The sequence below is a fragment of the Mauremys reevesii genome, linkage group 7 (assembly GCF_016161935.1).
Source record: "Mauremys reevesii isolate NIE-2019 linkage group 7, ASM1616193v1, whole genome shotgun sequence".
NCBI lineage: Eukaryota > Metazoa > Chordata > Testudines > Geoemydidae > Mauremys > Mauremys reevesii.
This window is the reverse complement of record NC_052629.1, coordinates 52,905,670-52,933,595: the sequence shown is the minus strand read 5'-3', so window position 1 is coordinate 52,933,595 and position 27,926 is coordinate 52,905,670. Positions and strand designations below refer to the sequence as shown.

The following is a 27,926-nucleotide window of genomic DNA, read 5'->3' as shown; positions in this document are numbered from 1 at the left end:
GTATTCTCAACACAGTAGCAGCAGCAAAACTTGCTTTCAAGTGGTACTAAATAGAGAATCTCAGCTCTGAAAAATCATAGAGGGATACAGAAAGTAAGGCAAATTCCATCAATAGGTAGAGAAAGTGGCTAGTTTTCTCTTGCCAGACTAGAGATAATTATAGCACTTTGCTTACTGGAGATCAGGTTATAAACATTTTCTAACATCAATAGGCTACAGCATTAGTGAACAAAAGTCAAATAAAATTAAACTTCTGTGCATATATTGTAACTGAAGAAAAGCTTATTTATGCTTCATAACATAATTTATATTTGTTTAAACACACACACTTATAATTCTGCCATGCCCTTATACTCTCACTCTCTCTAATGTCCTCCTCTAATTTGCATCTACTAAAACACTGAATTTTTTTATTTTATTTTAATTTTTTTTTTTTAATATAAAGGTAATGCCTCTCTTCTCAACAAATCTGCTGGGACAGTTCTGCTTAGCCATCCCCACACTGGACCTCTGCGTGACTAGAAGAAAGGTATTTTCAGTGAAGGACCATCAATTGTAAAGTTCATGTCCACTGTTGGTCCAATCATGCCTTAGTCAAGCAATCATTATTTCTAGCAGAAACCCAGACATTTTGGGATTACACTGGGATATTGCATTTCAGGCTAAAAAGAGCTCTTACTCAAATTAAAACATTTATTAAAACTCCCTAACTTGAATTGTCCATCAAAGATGATCACAGATTGCAGCAGATTTGGCTCTTCGTATTGATGGCCTGAACCTGATAATCTATTTTATTTAATGGAAAACAAAAAACAGTTGTCATGAAATCAATGAGCACGGAGTGAAAAATAGGCTCTCACTAAGTAACACACATTTGGAAAGAAAACTAATGAAGCTGGCAGCCTGAAGAGCATGATGCTTACATTTAGCTTCGAACATAACCACTAGGCCATAGTTATAAAGCTAACTTTTGAAAATATTTTTTCACCCCAAACATCTGACAATAAGCAGCAAAATATGCCAATTTCTGTTTAGATTTAAATTATGTTAAATTATAACTATGCAGAACTAGATATGGGGATTTACTAATCCAGAATCCAAACGAGTGCTTGATTTACAAGTACCCACAAAGTGGAAGCAGTCCCAAATTAAGCCAGGATTTTGGGGTCTGCTACAGGCTGAGTGCCTTGATTAAGGACAGGGCAAGAGAAATTGAGGGATTTGGTTGCAAGGAAGGAGAAATTTAAGAGACTGCAGGTCCCAAGAATACACGTTGCCTTTTAGGAAGGCAGAGATCAGGAGGCATTTATAGAAGCTTCAAAGGAAGCTAGGTTTCCTGTCTTTCTGTGAAGATGATGTCAAAGACGTCGCACTGGCAATTGGTACCCTCAAAGTGGTAGGGGAGAAAATGGGGCATAAGTTCTCCTAGAATGCAACTCATTCTTATCAGCCAACAATCTCCAATATCATACTTAACATTTTACATCTTCAGAGTGCTATATAGACATTAACCGTCACGTGGGGTAGATGGGACGGTATCGACCCTCTTTTGCTCAGATTAGGAGCCTGCTTAAGGCAGGGGCCACTAATGCTTTTCCTATAAAAATCGGTGCAAACATACACTGGATAAGCAAGAAAAGAATGAGAATAACTTGTAACAGATGGAAGAAACGGAGGCCGAGGCAAACTGTTGCTGCAAACTGTGCTTGCAGATAACTGCAGGCACTATTTTGCATCCAAAATGATTTGCACCTGCATTTTAGGTCATTTAGGTATCTAAGCACTGTACCTGATTTGTGAGTACAACTAGGTAATTAAGTCAGTTTTGTGGGTCCATAAATTAAGATCCACTTAAGATCGGGCTCAAAGTTTGGCCCAGAGAGGTTTGACCCAAAGCCACAGAGTGTGCCAGTGGCAGCAACCATTTAAAACTCAAATTCTTGGCTCCCATTCCCGTGCTCATTCCATTTGACCTTTCCTGTCAAAATAGAATTACACCCTCCTCCCACTATAAAGTGCAAAATACATGAATTGAAGAACAAGCATGTTCCTTTTTGGATTAGTACAGATGGTTTTAGTACTACTCCAGCCCTTGGCTAGCAGCAGTTTGCTATGAAAACGCATTTGAATTTTCGGGACTTTTAAAGAGGGAGGAATACAAACTTATTTCCTTCTAAACCAAAGTGTCCAAGCACCTAAAATAGAAAGCTTACTCCAACCTGACATTTGATTTATTCTGTCCTTAAAGCATTGCTATTTACCTTTCAATCTGGAATCGCCACCAAAGGCACCGCATCCCCAGTTTCCTGTGGCTACTGCTGAAAGATGCTGAGGGGGAACAGCAGGTCGAGCGAAGCCACAGTATGCCTGCAGGCAGACAAAAGGCACATCAACAGAGGAGGTTTTTGACAGTAGTTCTGATGCTATAGTCTTAAGCTTAGTGTTAGATAACAGTAATCTGCATCTTTATTCTACTGTTTTCTGGTAACCTAAAATTCAATATATCTTCGGGCTGGCTTAAAAGTGAAAGTTAACACATTAGTTTGTTGGCAAATGAGCAATGATAGGCAAAGGAAACATTTAAAGTGAAAATTAGATAGGAAAACAAAATCCTAGTTATTTCCCCAGCAATGAGGAGGAGCAGGGAATCCCTCATGCCCTAGGTAGAATTCCAAGAATATCTGTAAAACAAATGTCTTTCATTCTATAAGATCCTAAGGCACTTTACATATTTAAACGTAATGTGTACTCTGTATTTACTGAAAGCTCACTTGGTCCACTTGAAAACTTTCCGGTGAAACAGCTACACTATGCTACAGTTTAGCAAAGAAAGAGGATACTTGTACTCAGTTGAAACTGGAGGGCCTATGTAGGTAAATGGGAAATAATTTCTTAAACGGAATGTGGCTGAGACACTGGGATTAACCCTACTTGTATGGAAAATGCCATGGTCTCTTTAAATTACCATAGTGGTCAGGCCTAGTTTTTGTGTCTCATCTGAAAGCAGTACAGTACTAGTACACACCATACTGGGGCTTCAGTTCAATATCTACTCAGAGGGAAGAGTACCACCTCCCAAACTATTATTCAGGTTCCAGAGGGCTTCCATCCAAGCACAGGTATTTGTAGTTTTTCTGCATAATCCCCTTTATCCTATGCAACTCCTGCTGCCCTAGGCCCTGCATAATTGTCACCTTTCAAGGATAAGGAAGTATTTCATTTCTGGCTTTCACAAAACTAAAGGTTAGATTAGCTATAGGTTTAAAATGGTAGAATCCTCTCTTACTGTGCCTCTCTCATATACCTGTACTGTAAAGTTAATACAAAATCTGTCCTTTTTATTTTTAAGGTTTTTGTTTGTTTGGGTCTTTTGACCACCCAATTGTTTCTCATAAAGGTGTAAAATCTTCTCACCAGTTAAGCAATCAGAATTTAGAGACCATGACCAAGAAAGGACCAACTTGTGATTTGCCAGCTACCATAGCAATCGAAGACAAAAGAAACTCATCTGAGCCAAGGAAACAGAATGACCTTACAAGAAAAGGAGACAAATTTTCCCAGCACTAAATTAAATGTAATGAAGCATTTTTGAGATTGCTTGTGAAGTGAAAACTTGAAAAGCCTATCACTGATCCACACATGGAATATTATGAGATCACTATGTAACAGCAGGACTAATCTGTTCCATGTTCTTTAAAGCCCTGAAACTGAGAATAAAATACAAAAAGCCATCTTAAAATACAGGTCTTATATAATATTAAGTGAGGGAAGGAGGGGAAAAACCTGACAGTCACTCACAAATCTTGGATAAAGAAAGATGCTCCTACAAAAGACCCAGGGGAGAAAAAGGAAAAATCTCTCCATGAAATTTTTACAAAGGTATAAAAATGTATTGAACACATTGTCTAGTACGGATTAGTAAATCTGGTTTTTCGCCCCCAAGTAGTCTGTAAATTCTGACAGATATTAGTTATGATTTGGCAGTACACCATTATTCAAAGTTTACAACAGAGAGCTTAAACAACAGTTCACAAATTACCTGTTCCATCAGATGCATGTGGCTTTTTAAAGTCTCTCTCAAGTCAGAAATATTGGTGTGCTCAATGACTGGAGCAGGTTTGTGAAAAATGACAGCACCTAGCAAACCATTACAGAGCTGTGTGGAAAATAAACCTCCCCCGCTGAAAGAACTGGATCTGAATAAGACAGCCATTTTGTTTCTGTGTTTGTTTGTTTATTTGCGGGAAGGAGTGGGACATGTATTTTTGAAGTACCCAGAGAAAATACATGGAGAACATAGAAACTGCCTTTATATTCTCTCTCACTCTCCTAGCTAACAACAGATTGAAGCGCTCCAGAAGTAGCAAGCTGAGTGCCTGGAGTACCTCTCATTGCTCCACAATGATCCTTATAGCCAATATAAGGGTGGAACTGTCTTGGTCATAAAATATCTCAAATTTCTATACAACGATAAGTGATGCTCCGCTGGAACTTAAAAAGATCAAGTTGTATCTGGATAATTAAGCTATAATGTATCACCAGGGACAGACTATTATTAACTAGCACTATTCTCAAGGGAATCATGATGCTAATACAATAGCCCTGTGTACTATCTTACTATTACATTTCTTACATTGTGTATTTGCAAATCTTAACATTGAAATCAGGCACAATGGATGCCTTAGAATTCTAAACAGCTGATCTCGGACAACATTAATCAGTTTTTTCAGGGATGGAGTAAACCAGGTGTACAGCCAGTTATATTATAGTTATCTTAAGTTTGGTTAAAAAATAATGTATTTGCTTTATAGTTTCTGGCTAGTAAGCAGAAAAAGACCTTAATCAGCAAATAAAGGAAGGCTGTGAGAATAATTAGTAGTAGTAGTTGTAGTGTAGGAAGGATGTATGGTTCAAAAATAACTAATAAAAAGCTGCAGTAGCAAGACAAAGAAAAACTACCTTAAAACCTTTTCTCTTCAAAAGAAACGAGCACAAACCTTCCCACTGTTCTGCTGGTAAGCAAGGAGATGGGAGTATACAAGAAAGGAAGGGAAAAAGCAAGGATAAATTGCTTCAAACTGGGCTTTTACTACAGCTAGCAAGTTAGCTGATGGGTATAAAGAGAGCCATGAATCTGAAAGTTCTTTGTCAGACCCTACCTGATCATTCTGGAGCACACTAGGATAAGACGGTTTTCCCTGGGTCTGACCTGTTTTTAAATATACTGATCACATGCTTATGAATAATTTGTTACTGTACTGGCTGTTGTGACTGCTTATCTTTAGGCTGTCAGGCATGTTTTGAGCAATTGTATAAATACCACCTGTCCTTTGGACTTAAAGAAATTTATGGTTGAATTAGTGTTTGGTGATCTCCTATATTAATATTAATTTCAAATAATATTAATAATTCCAACACGACGAGTAGGTGTCAGTCCCAACAAACTGCCTCTTGGGAAAACTGACTGACAACTAACATCTGGTCCCACCAAGATAAGTGCAGCTTAAAAAGGAGATACAATACCAAATTATAAGATAGGATCCTTTTAAAAAATGAAACCACTCCATTACATGTCTCTCTCAATTACTTCCTAATGCTTAATAACAGAAGAGAAGTATAACAGAACTGCGGGAGTCAATGGATACTGATCCCTATGCTATGATGGGGTGCCATTCTTGTATAAACAGGTATTTGATGGCCTAAATAAATAAATGGTCTAATTAATTACATCATGATACATTTTAGATAAGAAGAAATTGTAACACTTATTGTTTTTTCCACACCACACAAAATATTAACTCTCTTGGTTTAGATAAACTGACTGAAAACCAGTGTAGACAAATACCGTTGTATACTCTAGCAATATGTTGTCTTCAGACGGCATGGTGATTTCTAGTATGATTTAGTATAGAATTCCTCCTTACATTTGAGTTTACCTTACTTAATGGAATGTAAAATCTATGTCACTCAGCAGTTGGCTTAGCATTTTCCTCAGATATGATTAACCTGTTCATGTTGAACTACCGCTGCCTAACAGGAGTTCTAAACAGAAGAAAATGCATGCATTTATCCTAATATATAAAAGGATTTGCATCTATCAATATGATTGATAAGTTTAGTCTGATCTCAAATGCATTGGGGTGGGCGATTTAGTTTTCCAATTAAACTGTCACTGAAGTTTACTAAATTCATTTACTGTCTTTTTCAGGGCTTACTTCATTACCATCAGTGATGGAATGATGTGATGTATGTTACTTTATACAAGAAACACAGGTTTTTAAACTAAAATTAGTCTTGATCTGTGTACATCATTTTTGGAAAAATTACCTTAAAAGTGGTATTTCCTTTTCAGTTGGAAGATTAATGAAAAGCTTCCTATACTTGCTTGAATTTACTTACATATCCACAATAGGACCTGATCCTGAAAGGTGCTGAATGCTTCAATTCCCACTGATGTAAAATGGAAACTGAGGTTTCCCAGTACCTTTCACAGTAGGACCTATACAGTACATATGTACACCTGCTAAAGATTAAATTACAAGGCATAGAAATTAATGAAAAACCTGCCTTGTTTATTTAGCTGCAACTTTTTTTTTTTAAAGATACCTGTAGCAGGAAAGGTATACCAAGAATGCAGAGTATCATCAGAATTCAATGTTTACTTGGTTTCTAGATGGGGCTAGGATCTGATCCATAATAAAGCAAGAGACTTCCCTCTCCAGTGTCTGATTGAAAATAGAAACTTAAGTTGGATACTCATTTAGAAGAGGAAAAATTACTCCAGAATCTGGTCATGAATTAGAAACTGCGGGCAGGGGTGGGGGAGGTGGGGAAAGAGAAGGAAACAATATCAGTATTGTTAACCATCAATCTATAGAAATATGAGGTACTGTACTTTTTTTTGTTTCTTTAAAATCATAGGGCAGACTAGATTCATTACAGCTAACCAATCTTAAATATAAATTGCAGGAAATATTGGTAGTGGTAACTTTTTAGTTCTGGCCTTAGAATTTTTGAAAAACGTTATTGGGAAGATTTGGACAGACCTATTAGTTTCCATTTAGAAAATTAAAAAATGTATGCCAAGACAGAAACCATTTACCAACAAGCATTCTATCTGGCATGCTTAAACTTTAATCTTACTACTGCAAAATATGAAGGATACCTATTATGAAACGATACTGTAATTAAACAAGATGTCCCCTTCAAAGGAATTGCTGATGTTGCAAGAACTATGGGAAAGCATAACTCCAACATTAATGAAATGGCTGTAAATAATGGGCCTTAGAAGTTACTGGCCTTGTTGAGTTCTCTTCTAATTTTCTCAGGAACAAACTGATCAAGGAAACGTCTGAAGTGAAATGCATCGATAGCAACAATTTCAGTGCAGCGCCTCTGCCATTCATCCCTACATTGGGAAAAGGAGGACAGCAAAATTTTGTGTAGTCAATAATGTGTAGTCAATAATATATTGTCAAAGAAACAATTCCAAGAATTGAAATGTGACTCAAAGCTTTATAACTCATTCAGCAGGTTAACTCTTTCAGTAAGCTAAGCTACAATTACCTGTTCTGAAACGCAAACATGGCGGAGACAATAGCACCACCTTACCTCACAGTGATGTGAAAATACATTCATTATGTCTGTGAAGCACTGATGATATGGTGATGAAGGCCATAAAAAAGCCCTTTCAATGTGTTACAGATATTTTTGTACTGCAGACTCGTAACTACATTGTAGAAGTTATGCGAATATAAAATGGAGTCATAGGTAGCTGTGGCTTTTGGCACTCAACAAGGTACTGCTCAGCAGTGAAACAGTAAAATAAACTCATCAGATTTTAGAGTTAGCACCCTTTCTGAATAGATGCAGTTTATGCCTCTCAGAACTACAGTTGCAAACTGTACAGTCTAAGGAAGACAATACTGTTACAGTTTGCACTTGGTTCCTCTTTGAAAGGTTTTCTTTGGAACCATAACAGCTTTAAATTAATGAATAATTAGTTTATTACCTTAAACTATAACAGATTCTGTAGTAAATTGCCCTGCCATAAAATATATGGGCCTTATCTATAACAAAGCACCTACATGCTTTCTAGCAGTTTTTAAAAACCCAATTGGTCAGATCTGTAAAAGAGAAGCTAAAAAGTGCTCCAGAGAGCTGCAGTTCAACATTCATGATAGTTTCCTTACTCTTTTTTCAGAAATATAGGCTAAGCTTTAATGGTAAAAATGATCTCAGCTACTCAACACTGAATGCATTACCTTGGGGTATCATCTTCATGGCTTCTCGCCCATCGGTATGTTTCTGCATAGCCTGTATATTCACTGTATTGCTCAGTACCTAAAATAAATCATTTGTCATGTTACACACGCAATTTGCAGATGTTTCTCTTCTTAATACATCACCTCTCTCCAAGGAGTCTTCACTCCTCTGAATATATGTGCAACTTATGTTAATACTAATGGGAGCTACATATGAACATTACGGGGCAAACCGAACCCTATGTAATCAACATGAATCTCTTTTCCACAGGGAGTAGTAAGTGTCCAACACAGGTAGTCACAACTGCAAGTCTCTTTTACCTGTGTCCATAAGTCCTAACATACATTTAACTGCCTGCAGTTCTCAACCTCCCCAGTCCAGAGTGAAATTCAACAGGAAAGACACCAGGCTGATGGCTAAGGATACAGATCTTGGGAGTAGCAAGTTAATTTTTTGGGGTTGGGGAGAAGAATGAGGAAGACTGGAAGGACATGACTTAATCCAACAGAATTTTTCCAATAAACTATTTTTCCTTCAAGTTTTTACTGGTAAATGTCTATTTAACAAAGAGATCAGATGCCTTACCGACAGGGTTTTTTTGTTTGAGACACAAGCAAAGAAAATTAGCTTGCAAAATTTAGTAGAGAGAAAAGACTGAGAAAAGTGTCTGGTTAGCATTACTGTAATGCACTGACAGCGTTATTATGAGGAAGGGAGCTGTCATACTTGATCAACACAGAAGACCAAAATAAGGGTGCATCATCTGTCGCTTTTCTCTGTGATGGGCACAGAATAGTTAACTGTTCTTTCATACGAGCAAGAATATTTTCCCGAATTTTAAAAATCTGACAATGTTCAAAAGGTATATTGTTCAAAAGGTCAGAAATTCCATGTCAAACTTTTCTTATATATAAAAACAAGGTTTAACATATTAGAGCCCATTAATATATAGTTCAACTCCTTAACATGACATGAATGATTAATTCATTTAGACCAGGATCTACATGGGCAGTAGGTTCACAGGTACATAGACACTGAAACAAGTTGACTCGCATACATATTATAATGACAATAAAATACTCCACTATTCAGAATACGTATCAAGCACCATTCACTGAAAGACTGGAATGATACCCCTAATGAAGGAAACACAGTAAGAGGAGGAAAATGGTATTTAGAGAGTAGTACATTTTCACAGGGCAACATAAATTTCTCTGAAAGAAAGTCTAGAAAATGCATGAAGGTGTAAGGGCCAGAATGAAGCAGTTATTGCCCTGTGCCAGGAGTGGTGCAGATCTGCATCACCCCAACGGAAGCCTTGGGAATCCAGACTGCACACCTTAAAATCAATACATCTGGTCTAGGGCTGCCTTGCACTGGATGTTTGTCATCTTGGACCTCTGAGACCCCTGACTGCTACTTCCGCTATGCCCTTGCCCCCACTTGCACTCTGAGGGCATGTCTTCACTAGTAACATTAAAGTGCTCCCAGCATTCAATGGCTTCCTCTTCCACACTGCCTGGTGGCCAGCAGGGGGTCACTGACAGCATAGCAGAGAGAGTTTCCCTGCTCTCAGTTCTGGTGCCTGGCCCCACCTCAGCTCAGAGCAATTGGGAGCAAATTACAGAAAAAGTCCTTCTGAGACCCGCAGTCTGGAGCATGCTCATTTCATCTGGGGGGAAGGCAAATAAGCAGTCCAGATAGCAGAGAAGAAACCCTCTGCAAAATTTCAAATACCTGCTCCAAAGCCTGGGGGTATTACAGACTTTCAAGAAAAGGTCAAGAATTTTTTTTTAATATGTGCAAAACAACATTTTTTCCTGGCTACTTTCTCTAAAATGACAATCTTTTTGGCCAAACTTTTTCAAAAAAATCAGCCTGAGACAGACACCCAGCATAGCAAATTTCAGCCTGAATGGTTAAAGTTTGTCAAAGTTATAAACAATTGAACTGGGTCTTTTAACGGTAAATGTTAGGCAACCTTTATAATAGCCAGTATTACTAGCCCCTCCTATAATAAAGCCACAGAAAATGAGATTACTAAGCAAACTGTAGTCCTCTATGCAGTTAGGTACAGCAATTCACACTTGAGTACTTCCTTATATGAACCTAGACCAGGGGTGCGCAAACGTTTTGGCCATGGGCCACATCTGGGTATGAAAATTGTATGGTGGGCCATGAATGCTCATGAAATTGGGGGCTGGGGTGCTGGGGGGCTGTGGGGGCTGGGGTGGGGCTGGGCATGAGGGGTTAGGGGTGCACAAGAGTGCTCTGGTCTGGGACCGAGGGGTTCGGAGGGTGGAAGGGGGATCAGGGCTTGGGCAGGGGGTTGAGGCATGGGAGGGGGTCGAGGCATGGGAGGGGGTCAGGGGTGCAGGCTTTGGGCGGTGCTTACCTCAAGCAGTGGCATGTCCCCCCTCCAGCTTATACACAAAGGTGCAGCCAGGCGGCTCTGCGTGCTGCCCCATCAGCAGGCCCCACCCCTGCAGCTCCCATTGGCTGTGGTTCCCGGGAGCTGCAGGAGCGGCGACTGTGGCAGGGGCAGCGTCCGGATCCCCTTAGCTGCCCCTATGTGTAGGAGCCAGAGGGGGGTCATGCCGCTGCTTCCGTGAGCCATGTGGAGCGGGACAAGCCCCCAACCCCACTCCCCAGCGGGAGCTTAAGGGCTGGATTAAAACGTCTGGAAGTCCAGATATGACCCCCGGGCTGTAGTTTGCCCACCCCTGACCTAGACTGTGATCCATCCATAAAGCCCCACATAAACAGAGCCCAGCAAATCCGCAGATATCTGCTTTATATCTGCAGATGGATGGACGCGGATCCACATTTTATATCTAAAGCCCTGCAAGTCTGCAGATATCTGCTTTATATCCTCAGATATCCGCCTCCGTGGATGTGGCTATCTGTGCATCATTTTTGTGAATCACGGATCAGATTCAGATACAAATTTTGTATCCGCACAGGGCTCTATTCATAAGTACATTGTATGGCAATCAAGCCCACAATCCTGCCAAGCACTGAACCCCTCCCCTCAAACTAATTAGCCCCTTTCCCACCCACAAACACACACTTAGAGGTAGTAGCTCCTCTCTTCCGTTGGGCCATGCAAGTCCATAATGTGGGAGCACAAAGCACCCCTGACTTCTGTCGCCTGGGTGCCTCCAGCTCCAGCTGTGGAAGGAGCCCTTTCTGGCTGAGTATATGGATTCAGTGACCCCTCGCTGTCATAGCTCCATTCAGGGAGACATGGCTCACCTCTGGCTTCACAAAGATTGTAAAGAGCACAGCAAGCCACAGTAATGAGGACTGTACTGATGACACTGTAGACACCTCCAATAGAATTTTAATCTGCCTGATGCACACTGTTTTGCCAAGGCCTCTGAAATCAGGGTATGATTTCATAAGCCATGGAAAAAGAGGGTGCGTGAGGTCCCCCAGAATAATGGTGGGGACAGTAACCACATTTATGACAATGTCATTTGGTGAAAACAGTGTCCCAGACTGTCCATCAACATAGACTCCCAATTGGTGAAAAACTCAGGCATCATGAACGTTTCCAGTGCAACCACATTGACATTCATAAATCAGCTTCTGTGGTCCACCAGTGCCTGCATAACAATGGAATAGTCCCCTTTCTGGTTTATGTACTGATGTGCCCCTTGACAAGGACAAACAATGGGTACATGAGTCCCATCAATGGCCCTGGCGCAGTTAGGAAGACCCAATAGTCTCAAAGCTAGCAATTACTTCAGGAATATCTTTAATGCCTGCCATCTTGGGGTAAACCACATGCCAGATTGCCTCAGAAACCACCATCACCACTTTACCCACAGTCAACTTTCCAACACCAAACTGGTTGGAAACAGACCTATAGCAGTCTGGGGTAGCCAGCTTCCAGATAGTTATAGAGACCTTCTTCTGGACTGGCCAGGGTGACCTCATTCATGTCTCTTTATGCTGGAGCGGGGCAAGCCACTCACAAATCTCCAAGAATGTTGCTTTCTTCATGTGAAAGCTCTGGACCCATTGCTCGTCATCCCAGGTCTGCATGACAATGTGATCCCTACAGTCTGTGCTTATGGCCCTGCGCTAGAAGCAGCAGTCTACATAGGGGGCATCAGCGGCTATTGAGTATATTGAGCAGCATAAGGGAATGCAAGTCTGCCATGCCAGGGTACTCCCCCTCCTCCATCATGGAATCAGTCAGGTACCTTTGGTGGGTCAGAAAATGCTGTCAAAACGTCCACAAGTGCCTCACGGAAGCTTTGCCCATTTCCTGACACATGAGTGAAAGCGCAAACAAGAGAAGTTCTTCAAAAGGTACCTCCTCCATGTTACTGGCTCTTAGCTGGGAACATACAGACCAAAATCATTCCTCAGCAGGCTGTGTTGGTAGGCTGTTGCATCCTGTAACATGCAAGGTAGGCAGTAAAGTTTTCCCATAGTGCATCATGGTGAAAGGGCTAGAGAAGTCACAATTCAGGAGGACACTAGGGACTCTGGGATACGATTGGTTTGACTCGGATGTGCATACTGTAGTGTGGATGCCAGAGCCCCAGGTTCAAGCCTGGGTTAGAAAGTCTTAACTCAGGTTTAAGAATCAGTGTAGATGCTCAGGCCCAGGAGTTTCTCCCACAGGTCAGCTAACTCAAGTCCCATTAACCCTAGGCTTACACTGAAGAGTAGACATATCCTAAGAGTACGCTTACTATTAAAAATGCTAAGAGTCACAAACGCAAGTGAAACTGGCATAGACAGTGCATTCAGTCATTCATATACACACAAATGCACACAGAAAAGACATAGCTGTGTACAGTTTATAAAGTATTAAATACAAAAGACAAACCTTATTTTGAAACATACAGACTATCAGCTTTCAATACAGGCTGTTCTTGACTTGCTTAAAATATTTATTGATATACCTGGGAAAAATGTCTGCGCAAACAACAAGAAAAGCAAATGAGAGCTGACAGCTCTCTGTCAGTATAGCCTGGGAAACCTTCAACTTTGAGAAGAAAATGTCCCCTTCAGGTATAGCAGTTAGAAGGAAAGCACTTGGGTTATCAGGAATGAGAAACTATACCATATGGTTTAATGAGTGTAGAAGTATTAGTTTTGTTTTTTTAAGGGTCATTTTCATTTGCTTTTTTATGAAAATGCAACTTCTGATGACCAAAGTATGAAGAGATGAATTAATCATCAAGAGGCTCACAGAAATCACACAAAACTTAAACTCATGTCCCAGAAACCCAGCATTAATGAAAACCATTGATTTTCATAAATGAAACTCTGGAAAGATAGACAAAAATTATTATACCTCTACCCCAATATAACACGATCCCGATATAACACGAATTCGGATATAAAGTGGTAAAGCAGTTCTCCGGGGGGGGGGGGGGGGGAAGTGCTGCGCACTCCAGTGGATCAAAGCAAGTTCGATATAACGTGGTTTCACCTATAACGCGGTAAGGTTTTTTGGTTCCCGAGGACAGCGTTATATTGGGGTACAGGTGTACTTGACAGGCAGTAGTCTTGCCTGTGACTCTCAGGCTTCCAAGCTGAGGTTGGAAAAAGAATCTGATCTGCACCATTTCTGGAGAATTTCAGAGGCTACTTTACCTTCTGCCCTATTTTTCATGTTAATTGATTAGCATTTCCAACATCTGAATTCAAATGAAAGTATACACAATAGCACACTGCAGAACACTAGGGAAAAACAATAAGTAGAGAAATGCAGGAGGATAATTTGCCATTTACAAAGCAGAAAACAACCAGGAGAACCAGAGCAAAGAAAGAAACAAAACATGTAGGCAGAGTGCCAAGATTCAGAGGACACGCTACAAAATAAGATGAAGGTGGTACTTATAAAAGGAGAAAAAGCAGATACAATAAAGTAGCAAAGAATATATCTTCTTTAGCACTTCTATGAATTACAGCAGTCGAGGAAAACTCTGCTTGCCATATGCTAGAGCCTCTAAAGAACTGTGTATGTTACTAGAAACAACATAAGGACTCAGGATCTTACTATTCTTAAGATCTAGCCATGTAAATTAAATTACTGAGCTATAGGGGAGGAGGAAAAGGGCACTGCCCCACCTGTTTTTCCCATTGTGTCTGAATGGAAGAGGATGAAACATCATACCCTCTGAGGGAAGGTTAGTACCACTCGTAACCAGTAAGGCTGCTTATTCTGCTGCTTGTTTTTACTTTGGTTGAACATACTTGGTCTCAAATGGTAAAAACGCTGAATTCAGAGTATCAGGACTTGTTCACAATCTGAGTAGAAACCAGTCTGTTAGCGGCAATCGTGATATATAATCTAAACAAGAAAATATAGTAGAAATATCTCACCGGAATCTCTAGCATTCTCTCTAACATTTCTGCAGGCAGACAATTCTCTGTGTGTTGAAGAACTACTTTGTTTGCATGACCAATTTCATATTCATTACAGTGATGATCTCAACCAGATGTTGCACAATCAGAACAAATTTAATTTCTTTCCAATTTCTCAGACTCTTCTGCAAATTTGAGTAGCACGGTTACATCCATTAGGCCACTGCGTCAAGATGCATCATAGAAAAAATGTAATTTATCAGGAAGATAGTGGCATACAGTGCAGACTTGCCTAAGAACCAAGATGGAAGAAAGCCAGGGATCAAATGAGGATGATGAAATGGCCATTTCCATTAAGGGAGCAGAACATCACAGATATTAATTAGAAGGCACTATAATAAAGTAAAGTGGATTGAAAAAAAAATTAGGAGAATACTGGCTGAATGAAAAAGTCACGCTTGTTTGACCCTAGCAACAAATGCTTGCATTTTTGAAGGTGAATGGCTAGCTGACCCAAAATTTTGTTTACTGTATCCAGAAATGTAGACTTCTCTTGGGAGGACTCTTTCTTTACAATCTCTTTTAGTAACCTTAACCTGGAAGAGGTAACCCTTTCCGGAGAGGAAGTAATTCAGTGCTTTAATCTTGTTAGTGCCTAACACAAGGCATTTGACTGAGAACCTGAAACTCATATCACCTTACAGCAAATATGTTATGGCACATGAACTATATTCCTGAAGATATTTGCCTACTGATACAACTATATTATATATATATATATATATAAATAAATAAAATAATCAAATTTAAAATGAGTAACAAAACAAAGCTTCAGAGTACAACAGAACCTGAAAAATAGATATTGTACTAAACTATCTTTTGTATGAGTACATTCTTTCTTTAAGTATTCTTTCAAAGGGTTTTATCAAATATGTGTTCAGATGTATTATAAACTGATAAAAATTTTTATCACTGTTTAACCTCTGGTCTGAATTAAAATTAAAGGGAAGCTGGGTTCCATTAAACTGTAGCCCCCTCACACCAACTTTGATTTCCTCTTTGCCCAAAAGAGATTCTACCTTCCTTCCTCATCCCCAGATCCCCGACAGACTCATCTTCTACTCCTGATCTCTCAGTCTACCTTTCCAGTGATGCAGATTACTCAAGCCATCAGCTGAGCACATCATTATTGCCGGAAACCCTACATAGCTCAAAGCCTCAGCTCCGCCTCCCTTCAACTCTTTGGGGCTCAGAAACCTCATGCAATCCATCCTGGTTTGGTGCTAGAAACTGTATTAACATGAGTAACAGTAAACTCCAAATTCTAAAAGGTGTAACTGATTGCACATTTCTGTAAACAGCCTCAAAACAACATATTCCAGGCACTGTGCAGACCCTGAGCATATTCTGTCTAAATAACTTGCAAAATCAACAGTCTGAGAGGGACTTCTTGGATTGCCTTGTCTTGCTCTGCTCTTTGTGTTGATTGATTTTTTTTCTTTTTGTGGTGACTATAAGCCAATTTCTTTCTTCAGACTGAGTTTTCAATCTCCCACTTTAATCAGGTTAAATGTAGCTGATTCCAGGAAGGAATTGGAAAACTGTTTTTTGACAAAATAGAAGTATTTGCTAATGGTGACTGATTGTGGCTTTTACTTACTGACGCTTCTTTGCAGTGCTCTTTAGTTAAATCTTAAAAATAGCCGTGGAGACTGTTTAGGAGTCTCCAGAGACCTGTGTGTAATAAATGAGTTTTATTTCTCTTGTCAGCCTGCTGTTGGCCACTTTTTTAGTAGCTCATTCACAAAAATATTCTATGATGCATACTGGCCTTTTTCCCTGGAAATACATAATGTGTTTTTTTTAAAAACACGTGCACTATGGTACCATTTTTAAACTTCAACTTGAAATATAAACCTAACTGAAATATTTTCAAATCCACATTCAAATTTTAAAAAAATCAAAAACACTGCAAACTATTAGTTCATTTTGTTTCCACTGCTCTTTGTCTCATACAGTGACAGATGAAGAAATCTGAGATTAGGCCACAGAAAAAGAAATAGTAGTAGGGAAAAATATTGCATGCTGTAGATAGTTTGGTCTTTCCTACCAGTAATAATAAAAGTTCCATAATATTTAGTCCACATCTAAGGCCTGGTCCACCTCCCTGTGATGTCAATGGGAGCCGTTCCATGGACTTCAGTAAGAGCCAAGACCCTAAATTAATAACTTAAGTATAAATATTCTCCTTTTATCCCTGATATCTTGGCCAATACACATTTGGGAAACTATATTCCTGTATAGTTTTAGATCTATTTATGTATTCATATTGTGTTCTTCACAGGTATATTTAATCGAGAAAAACAGTTAACTCTTAAAGCCCTTTCCTAAATTGTTGCATACATTGCTGTGTGCTATTAAAACAACTCTGCAAACATTAAAACAGCTGTAATTTTCCAGCCCAGATGTAGCAGCACTTCAAACAACAGATGAAGTGAGTGGAGTGCTTTTAAAGACCGTGAAGTGCTTTGGACTCCTTCAGGGTGAATTTCACAATTTCACTAAAAATATAAAGGCTTAATACGCAAAACACACAAGTTGTTAACAATCTGCATATCAATCATAGAATACCAGGGTTGGAAGGGACCACAAGAGGTCATCTAGTCCAGTGGTTCTCAAACTTTTGTACTGGTGACCCTCCTCACATTGCTAGCCTCTGAGTGTGACCCCCCTTATAAATTAAAAACACTTTTCTATATATTTAAAAGCATTAAAAATGCTGGATGCAAAGTGGCATTTGGGGTGGAGGCTGACAGCTTGCGACCCCCCCATGTCATACCCTCGCGACCCCTGATCTAGTCCAACCCCCTGCTCAAAGCAGGACCAATTCCCAACTAAATCATCTCAGTCTGACCTTGAAAATCTCTAAGGAAGGAGATTCCACCACCTCCCTAGGTAACCCATTCCAGTGCTTCACCACCCTCCTAGTGAAAAAGTTTTTCCTAATATCCAACCTAAACCTCCCCCACTGCAACTTAAGACCATTACTCTGTCATCTGGTACCACTGAGAACAGTCTAGGTCCATCCTCTTTGGAACCCCCTTTCAGGTAGCTGAAAGCAGCTATCAAATCCCCCCTCATTCTTCTCTTCTGCAGACTAAATAATCCCAGTTCCCTCAGTCTCTCCTCATAAGTCATGTGCTCCAGCCCCCTAATCATTTTTGTCGCCCTCCGCTGGACTCTATCCAATTTTTCCATATCCTTCTTGTAGTGTGGGGCCCAAAACTGGACAGTACTCCAGATGAGGCCTCACCAATGCCGAATAGAGGGGAATGATCACATCCCTCGATCTGCTGGCAATGCCCCTACTTATACAGCCCAAAATGTTGTTAGCCTTCTTGGCAACAAGGGCACACTGTTGACTCACATGTTGAATCCTATGGATCTCCTAGATATGCTAATAATGGAACCATCCTGATAAGAGCCACTCTATTCTTGACCACAATACTAACATAACCAAAAAAGAGACTACCTCCAAAAGAAGCCATTTCAAGTTTTACACTGGGCTCGTGATTTACTAAGATGGAACTTTGTGAGCATAGTGAATATTCTGTACATAACTGTGCAGGGTAGACATCTCCAATAACCTTCATAACTACTAACTTCAATATCAAATCTTAGTATTTTAGTTCAAGAAACCCACAGTTACAGCAGACCCTAAGAGGAATTTACAATCAGACCATTAGATTCAAAAGAGGTTTGCTTTTACTGTAAAGCCTGTTCCTGAGTTATTTGAAGTCAGGGGGATTTTTAGCATAAACTCACACTGGAACATAATTAGACCATTAATCTCTTATCACAATAATTACTCATTTGAGAACTGTGCACAAAGAAAAATATCAACAAACAGCATTGCAGTGAGTGTGAAGACTAGGAGATAAATACACAGGACACTTAAAATTTGTGATCTAAAAGAAAAATGGCATGAATAAATCAGGGTATGTATATGACTGTTGACAGTGCTTGAGCTTCTATGATGTTGGAGATGTCAATTGAAATCTCTTGGCACCACATTGATTCCATATATAATAGGAAGATAAGTATTTGAAACTTTTTGCACAGAGTTAACAAAGACTAACCTGTGATTATAAGACATTCATTGTGGTCCAGGACTTCAGTGATGAGCCGAGACACTATCAGCTCTGGATTGATTAAAAACCGAATTTCTTCTTGTACCAGTCCTGCACCAGTGACACCACCTCCAACAAAACGATTTGCAAAATCAACCTAGTAGAAAAAATGTCCTAGATGATTACAGAATAGGCAAACATCTTTACATCCTTTCTTTAATAAGGTAAATAAATGCAGCGTGAGATTCATCTTTCTGTTCGGCCTTTGTTTTGTTTGCCCACTTGCATTTAGAAATGCAGCTAGCAGGACTGAGCCACCTTGCCCTCACTGCATATTAAGTGGTGGGGACCTCTGTCCGGCTTGACAAAGAAAGTGAGTTGCCCCTGTTTAATTGCAAAGGTGGCTTGTCCAGCTGGCTGACAGGAAAGAGGTTGTTGCTCCTTTATGCCCCGCCCCCCAGTTACCTTCTTCACCTAAGAAGCAGAAAGCAGTTAGTAGATCATGTGGGGTGGGGGGTTATTATTTGACTAAATGCTCTCAGCCCAAGATCCTTAAAAGGAACACTTTCTTTCCAAACATTTATTGGAGTAAAATATAGTTGTTTCCATTTTTACATCCCTTTACAATTTTCCCATTCTGTATTTTACAGGAGTTAGAAAAAATACACATTATTAAACATTTGGCCATCAGCTGCATGTCCTAAACCATTTATAGATTGGTAATGCATTTGTACCAGCAGTTCTCTGCCTACTGAGATTCACTGTGAACTATGGCTGAGGACACCTGAATGGGATGAGACTTTTTGTTCAAAACAGACTGACACACTGTTTGAAATAGATAAGCTTTAAGTTCTTGGTTTTTTGCAGAAGTAGCATGTATTTCACTTTAAAAAAGCCTCCATCCACAGAAATAAAGGTGATGGACTAACAACTGTATATAAATCATGAGGTAGACTGTAAAGAAATTACAAGTGATGGAATGGATAAAATAGAATCTATTTAGGTCAAAAGCACTTTGGGGGAAAAAGGTTACCAGAGGTTCCTCTGGGTTTGTGCTTGGGATATGCTATGGACCTCTTAGGATTGGATGGGGATATGGATAGAGACATCATTAATATTTTTAATGAATAAATATTATTGGGAATTGTGTGATTATGGGAGACTTTAATTTCCCAGATATAGACTGAAGAACAAGTGCTATAATAATGGTAGGGTCTAGATTCTCCTGGATGTGACAGCCAACAGATTTATCCACCAAATAGTCACCAAACGAACAAGAGGTGATGCCATTTTAGATTTAGTATTGGTGAGTAGTGAAGATCTCATAGAAGAACTGGTTATAAGGGACAACCTTGGTTCGAGCAATCATAAGCTAATTCAGTTTAAACTAAACGGAAAGATAAACAAAAACAGATCTACAACTACGGTCCTTGATTTCAAAAGGGCAAACTTTCAAAAATTAAGGGAATTAGTTAGGGAAGTGGACTGAATTGAAGAACTCATGGACGTGAATGTGGAGGAGGCTTGGATTTATTTTAAGTCAAGGTTGCAGAAGCTATCTGAAGTCTACATCCAAGCAAGGGGGAAAAAAATCATAGGGAAGGGTTGCAGACCAAACTGGATGAGCAAGCATCTCAAACAGGTTACTAAGAGAAAGCAGAAAGCCAAAAGCCAATATGGAATGGAAGATAGGATGGATCAGAAAGGAAAGCTACCTTTTGGAGGTCAGAAAGTATACGGATAAAGTGAGAACTGCCAAATGCCTAGCAGAGTTAGACCTTACAAAGGAAATTAAAACCAATAGTAAGGCTCTACAGCCGTATAAATAAAAAGAAAACAAGGAAAGAAGTCAGACTGCTAAACACTGAGGATGGGGTGGAGATTAAAGATAATGTAGTCATGGTTCAACACCTAAACGAACACTTTGCCTCAGTTTTTAATAAGGATAATGAGGAGTTTAGAGGTAGTGGCAGAGTGGCTAATAGAAATGTTGATTTGGAAGAAGAATTTATCACATCCGAGGTAGAAGTCAAACTCAAACAGCTTAATGGGACCAAATCAGAGGGCCCAGATAATCTCCATTCAAGAATATTAAAGGAACTGGCATGGAAATTGCAAGCCCGATTGCAAGGATTTTTAATGAATCCGTAAACTCAGGGGTCAAACCCTACAAATGGAGAATGGGTAATATATTACCTATTTTTAAGAAAGGGAAAAATAGTGATCTGGGAAACTACAGGACTGTTAGTTTGACTTCAATTGTATGCAAGGTCCTGGAACAAAATTTGAAAGAGAAAGTAGCTAAGGACATAGAGATAAACAGTAATTGGGATAAAATACAACATGATTTTATAAAAGGTAGATCATGCCAGACCAACCTGATCTCTTTTTTTGAGAAGGTAACTGATTTTTTAGACAAAGGAAATGCAGTAGATCTAATCTACCTGGATTTCAGTAAAACATTTTATACAGTTCCACATGGGAAATTATTAGTTAAATTCAATAAAATGGGGATTAATAAGAACTGAAAGGTGGATAAGGAACTGGTTAAAAGGGAGACTAGCATGGGTCATGCTGAAAGGTGAATTGTCAGGCTGAGGGAGGTTACTAGTGGAATTCCTAAGGGATTGGTTTTGAGATTAATCTTATTTAACATTTTCATTAATGACTTTAGTGCAAAAAGTGGGAATGTGATAATAAAATTTGCAGACAACAAAAAGTTGGGAGGTACTGCCTATATAAGATGAGACTCAGGGAGCTCGACTTAATTGGCCTAACCAAAAGAAGGCTGAGGGGTGATATGATTGCTCTCTATAAATACAATCGGGAGATAAATACTAGGGAGGAGAGGAGTTATTTAATGGCCAATGTGGGTACAAGAACAAATGGATACAAACTGGCAATCAACAAGTTTAGGCTTGAAATTAGATAAGATTTCTAACCATCAGAGGAGTGAAGTTCTGGAACAGCAGTAGGGGCAAAAAACCTAACTGGCTTCAAGACTGAGCTTGATAAGTTTATGGAGGGGATGGTATGATGAGACTGCCTACAATGGCATGTGACCCATCTGCAACTGCCAGTAGCAAATATCCCCGAAGGCCAGAGATGGGACACTAGATGGGGAAGGATCTGAGTTACTATAGAGAATTCTATCCCAGGTGTCTGGCTGGTGGGTCTTGCCACTATTTGGGGTCAGCAAGGAATTTCCCCCCACGTCAGATTGGCAGAGACCCTGGGTTTTTTTCACCTTCCTCTGCAGCATGGGGCATAGGTCACTTGCAGGTTTAAACTACAGCAAATGGTGGTTCTCTGTGGCTTGAAGTCCTTAAATCATGATTTGAGGACTTCAGTAACTCAGCCACAGCTTATGAATCTATTACAGGTGTGGGTGGGTGAAGTTCTGTGGCCTGCAGTGTGCAGGTCAGACTGAATGATCATGATGGTCCCCCTGGCCTTAAAGTCTATGAGTCTACATTACAAATTAGTGACCAGCATATATTTTGGGATTTTTTATTAAAAAAAAAAAAAAAGATGCTATTCCATCCTAATCTTTCAAATGCCATTATATTTTTCCACATCTCTCTTAAGATAACTGAATTCATAATAGATAATAAGAGTTCAACCAAAATGAGAGAGTGGCAGAAGAAATAAATCCCCTTGGACCACAAACTCGTATGAAATGTCAAGTCTAAAATGATTTTTAACATCTAAAAGGCAAGGCTCTGAAACAACTAGCCAAAATAGACATTTAGTGATTGAGGTGTTGCTAAAAGTGACTGTGGTATATAAAACTCAGATGAAAATTCTCCAAAATGTTTTGTCAGCGTTCTTAATCCAAGCAGAGGGATTACCTGTTCTGTTTATTCAGACTTAAAAAGCTAAACAGCTAGAAAAAAGGAATATCACCACCCTTCAGGGTATATTTGTTTTAGCTGAGTTTAATGTAAATTTATACAATACATAAAAAGGCATTATAAAAGTATCAGCCATAATTTCCTCCTCCCTCCTGGGGTTACGGGATGGGTGACTAAGGAGAAGGAAGAAAAATTAATATTTCTGTGTAGTTTTTAAGTTTATCATCTCCATGCAGATTCTGGATGCTCGGATTTAATGAAGGTACGAAGGGCTTCAAGGAGAAGAATTTTCCTCATGTTAAAATATCAGCAATCTACTTGTGGTGATGCTCTCACTTGAGACATAGGATATGCCATGCTGGGTCACATCATTGGGTCCGGTATTGTGTCTCTGCTTGTGGCTAATAATGGAGCAGCACTAATGCCTACTGGGTATCAACTACAATATCTTAGAGCTGCCTGGAATAACTAGTTACTTACTACTATTATTGATAATTTGAAGAATAATAGTATTATGTGCATACTGTGGTAGCACCCAAAGACCCCCAGTCAGGATCAGGGGCCCACTATTCTAGCTACTGTACAAGCAAAAAGGTAGAACATGGTCTCTCCCTACTGTGAAGAGCCTAACAGTTTAAATTCAAGACAAGACACAAAAAAATAGGAGCAAGGTGAGGAGAGATAAGGAAATACTCATAAGTTCATATGGTTACACCGGGAATTTGTAGAAGTATAAATGTTTGGGAACCATCCTGTTGTGCATTTGTTAACCTATCAAACCATTATCTTCTGTGCACTCTTAATATTTGCTGTCCCATAGAAAGAGTAACCCTGGGCACATACCTTTTTATATTTATATATTTCATCTCCCCTTTTCTACTTTGCATTATTGATTCCTGTTTATTATATTTTTATGTGTGTGTGTATGTATGTGTATATATGTACGTATATGCACGCAAGATTTTATATACAGTAAACAGTGTGTACACACACACACACACACACACACACACACACACACACACACACACACACAGGATATTAGCCAGGATGGGCAGGCATGGTGTCCCTAGCTCTGTTAGCCACAAGCTGGGAGTGGGCGACAGGGGATGGATCACTTGATTATAACCTGTTCTGTTCATTCCATCTGGGGCACCTGGCATTGGCCACTGTTGGAAGACAGGATACTGACCCAGTATGGCCGTTCTTATGTTTTCATAATGCGCTCAGACAACACATGTAATGATGCCCCCTTCCTCCTGGGAGGCCACTGGGGCCTGGAGGGTTTCCTAAACTCTGCAGGAATGCATCACTGCAGGTGTCAGGTGTGTATCAGCATGGAACAGCTGACAACCCTGTAGCCTCTGAGGCGATAAAGGCACCACCTCCCAAGCGCTGCTCCACAGGAGCAGGACAGACTTTCCAGACACCATCTGGCCACTAGTGCTGGTAAGCAGGAGATGACAGGACCTTTTTAAAGGGTCACTCCCCATGGAAAATTCTGTGGAGGACTCCAAACCACATGGAGCTCCCCCGTTAAACACATTCCCAGATATTATCCAGCAACCTTGTAGTTCCAGCTACAAACTTTATGGATCTATTTCTCCCCTAGACAAGGACTGTATTTCCCCTTTTCAAATGGGATTGCAAGAACTAAAAGCAACTTCAAATGACAGGATAATGTAAGCTGATCAAAGGGACAGAACACAAACTTTTATACTAAACTCTAAAAGCTAAACTTGTCACCCCTTCAAACAAAACTAAATATTTCTTTATGGATATGGAGGAGACATTCTCCTTATCAATCAGTTTTAGCTGACTGGCTCTCAGACCAAAACAACTGCTGGCAGCAGAAAGAGCCTCTTGAACTACTGAACTGGTCACCAGATGGGGCACAGCAACAGCTTTTAAAAAAATAAACTGAAAACTGTGACATCCTGTCAAGATCATACCCTGGAAACTCCTCTCCTGTCAATCTTCAACCCATGTCTGAATTGAAGGACCTGAAGCTGTCCAGGTCTTGTGATTTTCTGTCAAATGGTTTTGGAAACAGGGACACGTGAAAAACAAGGTGAGCCAGGGAATATTGACACTACTAAGGCTTTCAAAATTATCAGTTTTGTTGTTTCTTTTATCCGGCTTGATATCACTACTTAAAAACAAAAAAAATAAAAAACAAGGAGCTATATGAATTGCTTTGCTAAACTGCCCAGTCATCAAAAGCACAGCATAAAGCCATATTTTTTATTAGACACTTACCTGTAGCATACCACGTCCATTGCTTTCTATAGTGCCCTCGTATGTGACATACAATCTGGTCAGTTTTTTATGAGATCTACAATTTTAAAAATATATATATAGATACAGTGTTATCTTACAGAGAATCAATTAACTACATCACCAAATGTAAAAGCCTCCATTATAAAAATCTGCAAAAAAAATAAATGAACAAAATTATGTTCTCAGTTATATTAGTGTAAATCCAAAGTAACTCCATTGACTTCAATGAAAAGCTTTGTTTGCTTTCCAAAGGGATACGCCAGATATACAACTAAGACCAGGATAACTTAGGCCATGGCTACACTTGCAAATTTGCAGCGCTGCAGCAGGGTGTGAAAACACATCCTCTCCAGCGCTGCAAATTGCGGCGCTGCAAAGCGCCAGTGTGGTCAAAGCCCCAGCGCTGTACGTTATTCCCCACAGGGAGGTGGAGTACGGACAGCGCTGGGAGAGCTCTCTCCCAGCGCTGACACTTTGACTACACTTAGCGCTTCAAAGCGCTGCCGCGGTAGCGCTTTGAAGTGCAAGTATAGCCATAGCCTTAGAGCAGAATTTGGCACAATGTGACAAAAGTCAGATATGAGTTAGGGAAGTGGGAGGTGAAGAAAATAAATACTCTGCTTTTACATAGTACTTTCCATCCAATGATATCCGCTTCCTATGATCACATCAGTCAATCCTCACTACCACTCGATGAATTGGATTTTATTATTCCCATTTTATAGGTGGTGAAACGGAAGTTAGGTTCCTCGCCCAAGGCCACAGAACAAGAGAATAGCAGATCTGGGCCTAGAATTCTGATACTCCTGGATGTCGCTGAGTGCAGGGGCACCACCTGTGCCCCAGGACACAAAGGATTAACTCCAGCTTCCCTTTTCCTTTCTGTTACACAGTAACTCAAGTGAACAGCTATATAAGCAGGAATGCTGGAAAGACAGAAGAGAGGAATGTCTGTTGGAAAGCAGGACTCCACACCCAGGTACTGAGGCTATGGCTACACTAGAGAGCTTACAGCAGCTGCGATAAACAATGTGTAGCTGCTCTAAGGTGATGGGAGAGAGCTTTCCCATCAGTTTAATTACTCCAGTCTCTGTGAGTAGTCATAGTTCTGTTGGCAAGAATGCTTCTCCCATAGACATAGCACTGTCCACACCAACACTTAAATCAGCATAAATTATGTCATTTGGTGTGTGTGCGCATGTGTGGTTAACTCACACCCCTGAGCAACATAATTTATGTCAATCTAAGATGGAGTATAGCCATAGCCTGAGTGAACCCCACCTGGGGGGGTATCTTTTTTTTGTTTTGTTTATGCTAAAAGTAACTTATTTTGATTTATGCTGATAAAGATTTGCTGGTGTTGAAAAATCCTGTTGCTCGCTGCCATTTTATTTCTGCTGAACTACAGCCCGTAACTATTCTTTGGGTTTTCACAAACTTGGACTTATTTTGATCAGAATGATCATTTTTTATCATTAATTTCCATCGAGAATTGTAAAATTAAAATAATCACTTAATTTTATGGATTGATCACCAGTGTTGTGGAAAGAATATTCTAATCTACCATATACTTTTATTAACGGTATTAAATCTTTTGACTTATTGAAGAAAGTCACTGACATTTAACCATAATACAGTGGAATTAAAATATATATATATATATATAAATAAATAAGGAGAGGTTTAAACTAAGCTATATTAGTTACAATCATCCATAAAGAGATTTACAGGGGACATAAATCTACTCTCTACTTAATCAGGCTATTAAGAAACAGAATATTCTGTTTGAGAAGCTAGTACATAAACTGAAGTACATTCATATCAGTGATGGCTTAGATTCTTCACTTCAGTAAACAAGAAATAAAATTATGTTTCACCTTTCTGTTAAAAAAAAAAAATTAGCCACTCAGCTCCCACTGAGGTTAATGTGAAACATGTCTATATTCTCAATCACCAATTTTAAAACCTTTAATAGCATACAATTACTATTTAGGGGTATGAAATACGTAGTTACACAGATAGAGCAAAGAAGCACTACGGTAATATGACAAAATCATTTTACAGAACATTTAGAAAGATTAGGAAAAATAATTTGGGGTCAGATCCTCATCTGAGTACATTGGCAAAGCACCAGTCAATGCCAATGGAGGTAAACTGATTTACACCAGCTGATGATCTGGCCTTTGACATATACAATTGTAAGGGTGTGCAGTTTTCTGGTAGGAGAAGCATGTGTACTCTCTTATTACTAAACATGCATGAATTGATGTACTCTGAGACTAACACTAATAGATTTTTTAAAAATGTTTTGGACCCCAAAATGACAGCATCTTTTCTGCCCAGCACATATGTACCTGTTTACTTTTGCAATTCAAGGATTCTGCATTCTGAATAGACTCATCTTTTTTAAATGGTGACTTAATTCTCCTTTGCCATACCTCAAAGTCTTTCTCGGTAATCATTGCATATTTATCCTGAAACCAGAGCAAGCTGAGTGCTTTTTCCTTACAATTCACTGTGCCACCATCACCTCAAGAAATCAATCTCTTTGCAAGAGACAGCACAAAATTACTCAAGCAGTAAATGCCAAGGGAATGCAATGTCAGCTCCTACCCTGAGTAACTACTTTCAATGGGATTACCTTCTAAAATAACTTTTGTTGTACACCCTTTAGGGCTTGGGCATCCATTTATCATATACTAACTCTAGTATATTTGAGAACTGGTAAAACTAACAAGAAATCCGTGACATGCTATTTGCAAGACACAGTATCAGACCTTTCATTCTACTATGTGTCTAACAAGGGTGCATTTTTCAGATTATAGTTAATATGCATTGTATAGCAAGTAAATCAAAAAAGTGAATGTACACACTAGTTATTTTAGCACATTTTAGGGGTAGTAACTATTGTAACTACTACAGTTATAAGATTTTTCTTTTTTAATAAACACCAATTATTAAAGTAAGTCTAAAAAAAGAAAGAACATGGAATAGCCAGTAAGTCTACACTGTGCTATTTACAGTTTTGGATACAAATTTAACATGTAATGTTAAATCTTAACTA

The 27,926-nt window shown here is 39.4% G+C and overlaps 1 protein-coding gene across 5 annotated transcripts in view; it reads right to left on the bottom strand.

Annotated features, from left to right (window-relative positions):
• PARG (poly(ADP-ribose) glycohydrolase) overlaps nucleotides 1-27,926 on the bottom strand; it is a 122,227-nt gene that overhangs the window by 6,577 nt on the left and 87,724 nt on the right. For all 5 annotated transcript variants that reach the window (XM_039481688.1, XM_039481687.1, XM_039481686.1 and 2 more), the window contains exons 12-16: nucleotides 24,842-24,917; nucleotides 18,738-18,885; nucleotides 8,265-8,343; nucleotides 7,300-7,408; nucleotides 2,262-2,367 (exon numbers count right to left, since the gene is read on the bottom strand). In XM_039481688.1, the coding sequence (XP_039337622.1) occupies nucleotides 2,262-2,367; nucleotides 7,300-7,408; nucleotides 8,265-8,343; nucleotides 18,738-18,885; nucleotides 24,842-24,917 (518 nt within the window). The remainder of the gene's footprint in view (nucleotides 1-2,261; nucleotides 2,368-7,299; nucleotides 7,409-8,264; nucleotides 8,344-18,737; nucleotides 18,886-24,841; nucleotides 24,918-27,926) is intronic.